This window comes from Nicotiana tabacum, chromosome 19 (genome assembly GCF_000715075.1).
Source record: "Nicotiana tabacum cultivar K326 chromosome 19, ASM71507v2, whole genome shotgun sequence".
Classification (NCBI taxonomy): domain Eukaryota; kingdom Viridiplantae; phylum Streptophyta; class Magnoliopsida; order Solanales; family Solanaceae; genus Nicotiana; species Nicotiana tabacum.
In genome coordinates this window covers 120588723-120595406 of record NC_134098.1, presented here as the reverse complement: position 1 = coordinate 120595406, position 6684 = coordinate 120588723, and the positions used below count along the sequence as shown (strand labels likewise).

General features: G+C 43.6%; 1 protein-coding gene across 2 annotated transcripts; it reads left to right on the top strand.

Moving 5' to 3' along the window:
• Positions 1-246: 246 nt before the first annotated feature.
• Positions 247-3488, top strand: LOC142173836 (uncharacterized). 2 transcript variants are annotated; one of them, XM_075239675.1, is made up of 3 exons: positions 247-2272; positions 2354-2515; positions 2582-3488. In XM_075239675.1, exons 1-3 carry the CDS (start codon positions 2216-2218, stop codon positions 2921-2923), a joined length of 561 nt encoding a protein of 186 aa, XP_075095776.1. In that variant the 5' UTR covers positions 247-2215; the 3' UTR covers positions 2924-3488. The 2 variants fall into 2 exon arrangements, with proteins under 2 accessions (XP_075095776.1, XP_075095775.1); XM_075239674.1 differs by having other exon boundaries at positions 2354-3488.
• The last annotated feature ends 3196 nt before the right edge of the window (positions 3489-6684 follow it).

The window sequence follows — 6684 nt, the reverse complement described above, 5'->3', positions numbered from 1 at the left end:
CATCTATGGAACCCTCCTTGATACTACGAAGTCTTTTTTCGATCCATTATGTCTCAACCTCGATTAATCGTACGAAGGCCGAAATCTATTTCGCTTGTATACAGATAGTCCCCTCGTTTCTCGGGAAAGGATGTGGCGAGAAACGATATGATTTCCCAACAGCTCGATCAGATATATGTTGACGTTTGCATCGATCCCGACCATGACGTACGTGATAGCTGTCCCATCAGTTTAGTTTCACCAAGGCATTTAATGTGTGTTAGATGGTGGTCGGTCACCGCTGATATTGAACTGTCATTGCTTCAATCTATAAATAGTCCTTCCTTCCATCATTCATCACTTTTACGTCTTCAATCTTTCAAATTTTCTAAGTTCCTTTTCATCTTTTCTGAGTTTTCTGTCTACAAATCTGTGAGTTTTACTGCAAATTCTTTCTTAAAACACCAAATACTCCTGTTCTTTGTTCACAGAATTTTAAATGGCAAAAACGTCTAAAACTGTTTCGCAAAAAGAGACCGCTTATTCATCTCGACCTGCTGGTGGCGAGGATGTGGAAGAGCCCTGTCCTGAGGAATTCATTCCAGTAGGGTGCTCGACTGTAGGTGATTTTAAAATTAAAAAGCCTTCTCTGATACCGGGTCGGTGTGAGCCGATGTCAAAGTACCAATATTCAATTACCGAGAAAGTTCTCGATAAAGTCATACAAGAATGCAACTTGGATAATAAACTCGTAGTAATCCCATCGCCTGATGAATCAATTACTACCCATGTCGAAGGGTTCTTAAGTGCTTACATTTATCCTTTCACGTTTGGCCCTCTAGACCCTGCCATCGTTGCCTTCTGTAAGAGGTACGATGTGACCCTCGGCCAGATCCACCCTTCCTTTTGGAGGATAGTGATTCTTCTTCGATTTTTCTCGAGCAAGGTTGAGGGGATTATCTTCACCCTCGATCATCTTATGCGCCTTTACAGTCCCCGACTTTATCGAGGAGAGTTGATCAAGCTTGCTCGTCGAGCAACCAAAGTGCCATTCTCGAGTATAGACGAGACTCGGGATCGGGGTTGGATGGGCCGTTTTGTTTGAATCAAAACCTCGGACTTGATCCCTGCCGATGACTTGCCATTTCCCGAGAAATGGAATATGAGCTGTGAGTAAACGTTTCTGTTTGCCCGTTTTGATTTTGTGATTGCCTTTTATTTTGTTGATCAATTTTTCTTTTCTTATCACGGCCGTAGCTCGGATGCCGGAGCCGATCCCGGATCTTAAACAATGGGTCGAAGGTCTGGTGATGCAGAGACCGTACTCCGAGCGTGCTTGGATCGAATTATCAAAGGATCGATGGGAGGCCCACAGTCATGGTAAATCTTTTTATCGATTTGTCTCTTTATTGATTTATCTGGAAAATCTCCCTTTTTTCCCTTTGTAGGACTCAGGAAAGATGTATTCATGAGGCCCCCATCTGGTGGTGAAGAAGTTCCTGCCCTGAAGCAGATAAAAGAATGGAAGAGAAAAGACGTACCGGGCTCTCCGAGCTCGGAAAAGAAGAAACCGGCTAAGAGATCTCGAAAGCCGAAGGGGGGCTCTGGTGTTATGTCTTCGGAATTGGTCCGCCATTTAAGGGACGATTCCAAATAAGAAGAGGAGAATTTAGCTTGTGTACGGGCTAATGTTGTGATTCAACAATCTTCCAATTTGGTGGAAGCAAATTAGGGAACCCTGACCATAATCCCAGAACAAGAAGAAGTCGAGATTATCCCTTCTTGAGCTAAGATGATTGAAAGGGATACCGAGGGTGGGTCTTCTTGGGAAGTAGAAGATATTTCAAGGGATGAGTTCGGGATAGTTGACATTAGCGGATCCCCTCAGATTTCGGATGCCATGATTCGAGAGGCCAGCATGTTAGAGGATCGGTCCTATGACGACATTTAGGAGTCGGCCGATATCCACGGTTTTCTGGAGGGGCTTGAGTCAGGTGTCTCGGAGGAGGTTACCAGTTTTGGTAGAATGCTGGTACCCAAAAAAGCTTCGTGGTCGGGTTCTACTGATCCTTCATTGATTCACAAACTGGTGGAATGATTCCCAGCCCCGAGTATCGATCCCGACCGTAGGCGGAAGATAGTGCTCTCCGTACCTGAGGATACCCGAATTTTTTCTCCCCCTGTGGGGATTGCCAGTTACCTTCGGTCCTTGGTGACCGAAGAAGATCAATCAGTGATGAATGCAGTGGGGCCCGCCTGTCTCTTCAACGAGGCCCAACATGCTTTGAATCAGGTAGCTCTGATGGCGTTTTTGCCGCTTCTTTTTTACACTTAGAGTTGTAGTTGATTCTAATGTTTCTCCTTCTGTTTGTAGGCTTTGGTGTTGCATCACAAGGCCTTTCTTCGAATCCGGGAGGAGCATAATGCCGAGGTTCGGAGCCTCACTGAGAAGAGTGACTCGTACAAGCTCCTTAGTGAAAAGCTTCGAGCAGATTTGACATCGGCTCGGGAAGAGCACGAGGAGATGGCTGAGCAGGTATTTCGAATGTTCCATGACAGTGAAGATGAAAAAGAGATAACCACTAACGATTCGATTCTGCAGGTTTGGCAGAGGGTCGAGCAGATTGGACGGCTTAACTCACAAGTAGATGCGCTACTGGTCGAGGCAAAAGAATTTAAAAAGTGTATGGATATCCTTGCCTCGAAAAAGGAAGCCGTTCAAGCTCAGTTGGAGCTGTCTAATACCCAACTTCGGTCTGTGAAAGAAAATTCTTTAGGGCTGATCGTAAAGATAAAAGAGCTTCAGCATCGGTTGGATTTGGCCACTTCAGATAAAGCAGATTTGGCCAAAGAACTTGAAGTGGCCAGATCTGAGGTGATTGGGGCCAATAAAAGAGTCGATGCCAAAGTGGTCCAGTTCAAGATCGATGTTGAGGTTAACTAATCCAAAGCCAATAGCATGGTCGAACATGCAAAATGGCAAGCTCGGAGAGAAGCTCTCGAGGAGGTCAGAGCTCAGGTTGGGGTTGAGATTGAAGTCGCTAGGGCGGAGGAGAACAAAGCTCGAAGGTTGGCCTTTCTTGAGGAGGACTCTGATGACTCGGGGGAGTCTGAAGATGAGGAAGATGCCGAGAACACGGCCTCTAATGAAGTTTGAATCATTTAGGGCTTTAGATAGTTTGTTGCGTCCTTTTGATACCACTTTCAATTTTTGTATAAAGAACTTCCTTTTGGCTGAGTTGCCGCCTTTGTACAAAAATTTGTAAATATAAATCTTTCTCCCTTTTGAAGCAAAATATCCTTTAAGCTAAATAGACAGTTTGAATTTTGATCTCCGTTGCCTTCGGGCCTTGTGGGTAGTTCCCTTTGCTTTATCATGCTCGAACGGCCTTCAGCCTTAAATAGTCAAGTGTTCATTTGAACTCAAAATAATGAGTAATTTACTTGAATTAATATAGCCCGCAGGCATTGATTGGTCGAGTGAGTGCTTGCTCGAACTCGAAATAAAAGTAGCCCGTAGGCTTAGTAGTCGAGTGAATGATTCGAACTCGAAGTAATGTAGCCCGTAGGCGTAATGGTCAAGTGAGTGCTTGCTCAAACTCGAAATAAAAGTATCCCGTAGGCTTAATAGTCGAGTGAATGATTCAAACTCGATGTAATGTTGCCCGTAGGCATAATGGTCGAGTGAGCGCTTGCTCGAACTCGAAATAAAAGTAGCGCGTAGGCTTAGTAGTCGAGTGAATGATTCGAACTCGAAGTAATGTAGCCCGTAGGCATAATGGTCGAGCGAGTACTTGCTCGAAATCGAAATAAAAGTGGCATGTAGGCTTAGTAGTTGAGTGAATGATTTGAACTCGAAGTAATGTATCCCGTAGGCATAATGGTCAAGTGAGCGCTTGCTCGAACTCGAAATAAAATTAGCTCGTAGGCTTACTAGTCGAGTGAATAATTCAAACTCGAAGTAATGTAGCCCGTAGGCTTAATGGTCGAGTGAGCGCTTGTTCGAACTCAAAATAAAAGTAGCATGTAGGCTTAGTAGTCGAGTGAATGATTCGAACTCGGAGTAATGTAGCCCGTAGGCATAATGGTCGAGTGAGCGCTTGCTCGAACTCGAAATAAAAGTAGCCCGTAGGTTTAGTAGTATAATAGATCTCGAGAATAAAGGATTTTTTCTTGGATACGAGATATCGGCAAAGAAGAAATTTTTCTTTGTAAGTCATTATACACGCGTTCATGTTTTGTGTTAGGGCTCAGGCCAACTACATGGGCATGGCTCGTTTGACCATTTGGCCCTTACAATATTTCCTGTCGAGACACTGTTGCCATAAAATAACGAAGTAACTTTCTTTGCATCGAACTTGATAATCATCGCAGATATGTTCAATGACACTGCCTCCTGTATTCGAGGTTGATTGTAAGGAGGCCTCGGATACTGTTGAATTGTTCTAAGTTAGCACGATCAATGGTTGCCTCGTTAAAAAATCTTGCCAAAAAACCTACTTGGGAAAAACCATGCTCTCTGGCCTAAAGGCTTCGAGTTGAATAATCCGTCCATCTTAGCAGTAGTATCGTTTTAGGCGTTGCACGTTCCGATTGCTTGGTAGTTGATTGCCATTTTATCAGACCGAGCTTGTAGGATTTCCACTATATGGCCGGTATCGGTCTCTGGTCGACCTTTGGTTGGTAGTTCTTTTAGTAACGGACCTAGAAACCAACTGGTCGTCTTCGACTCTTATTTTGGATTGATATCGATTTTGCACATCGGTCCAAGTAATAGCTGGGTATTCGATCAGATTATGCTTCAGCCGCCATGAAGCCATCGAGCTTCGCTCGTTTAGACCTTGAGTGAAAGTTTGAACAGCCCAATCGTCTGTGACTGGTGGCAGATCCATTCGTTCGATTTGAAAACGAGATACGAACTCCCTTAGCATCTCGTTATCCTTTTGTATTACCTTGAACAGGTCCGACTTTCTAGTCTCGACCTTTATGGCCCCGGCATGTGCCTTTACGAAGCAATTTGCAAGCATAGCAAAAGTATCTATAGAGTTAGATGGTAAATTATGATACCTTATCATTGCCCATTTGATAGGGGTTCACCGATTTTTTTTCAATAATACAGATTCGATCTCATCATCTTCTAGATCGTTTTCTTTAATGACACATGTGTAAGAGGTGACATGTTCGTTGGGGTCAGTCGTCCCATTATACTTAGGAATTTTGGGCATGCGAAACTTCTTTGGGATTGGTTTAGGGGCCGCGCTCGGGGGGAAAGGCTTCTGTAAGAATTTTTTAGAATCTAAGCCTTTCAATAACGGGGGTCTCCCCGGGATTTGATCAACCCTGGAGTTGTACACTTCCATTTTTTGTTGCTTTCTTTGATCCGTTTTGTCAGTTCTTCGAACATCTTAACAACTCCTGGATTAGTCCCTGATTCTTGCCCGTTTGACCTTGCTGCAACTGGCTCTCTTATGCGGTGACCTCTCGAGGTGGAGTGGGCTCCGATCTGCTCGGTACCTGTGTTCGACTCTGCAACTGAGCTATCGCTACCTGTTGAGCTTATAACATTTCGAAAATCATATGCAAGCTGATTCCATTTTCCTCAATATTATGGGTGTCTCGAGATACAGATCGAGTGTCGCCATGAAAGCTTTTTTTAGGTTCAGAAAGTAGGTTCGCCTCAACGGCCACATGCGAATTGATGTCCATCGGTACTTCGATTCGAGCTCCAGCGGTGTTGACAATTGGTCTTTTGGTACTGGGCGTCAAGTTGTTGTTCTCATCCTGAAGACCAGCTTCGTTGTCGATAGGTAAGGCCATTTGATCGATGGTTAGTCGTTGCTAATTTAAAATCCAAGATACTTTCGGAAACAAGCGCAAAACACAACGGTGTGTTTTTGCAGATTCGTATTAAACAACCACTGTTAACCTTAGCCCCACGGTGGGCGCCAAACTGTTTACCCAAAAAATCGAATAGAGTTAAATTTATAAGTAGTTCTAAGGATGTGTGATATATCTTGACACAAGAGAAACAAAAATGTGTATATTCTAGACTATGGGAATGAAAGACAAGATAGTGAGCGAGAAGAATGAATGAGATAAAGTAAAACAAGCTCAAGAGGTTGATCCTTTGATCTGAGAAGTAGACTTTTGTTACAATGTGTGAATGTCTCTATGCTTACAACAGTCCCCCCTCTTTATAGCATAGGGATCCTACTTTATATACAATAAAAAATATATAGTGGAGAACCCATGTTGAATTGTCTTTTCCCTAATTTTCGCCGAGATTCTCTTCCTTAGTGTATTTGCAACGACTCTTGCCTGTGAGTTCGAGCTCGATCAACCTCGATGCCGGTCAGTATTGCTTCTAGAGCTCGATGTGGACTCGGAACCAGGTGATGATTTGAGCTCGATCGGCCTCGATGCCGGTCGGTATTGCTTCTAGAGCTCGAAATCATCTCATCACAGTTTGATTCGGACCCGAGCTCGATAACGATTTAGAACTCGGTGTTTGACCTATACTTGGAATTTAAAGCTCGTTCATACCATATACGGAACCCACCTTGATATTACGAAGTATTTTTTTGATCTATTATGTCTCGACCTCGATTAATCGTACGAAGGCTATCTATTTCGACCGTATACATATAGAATCATGTAAAGAGTAATTATTACATTGATTTGTTGTTGAAATGTACATAAAGGTAG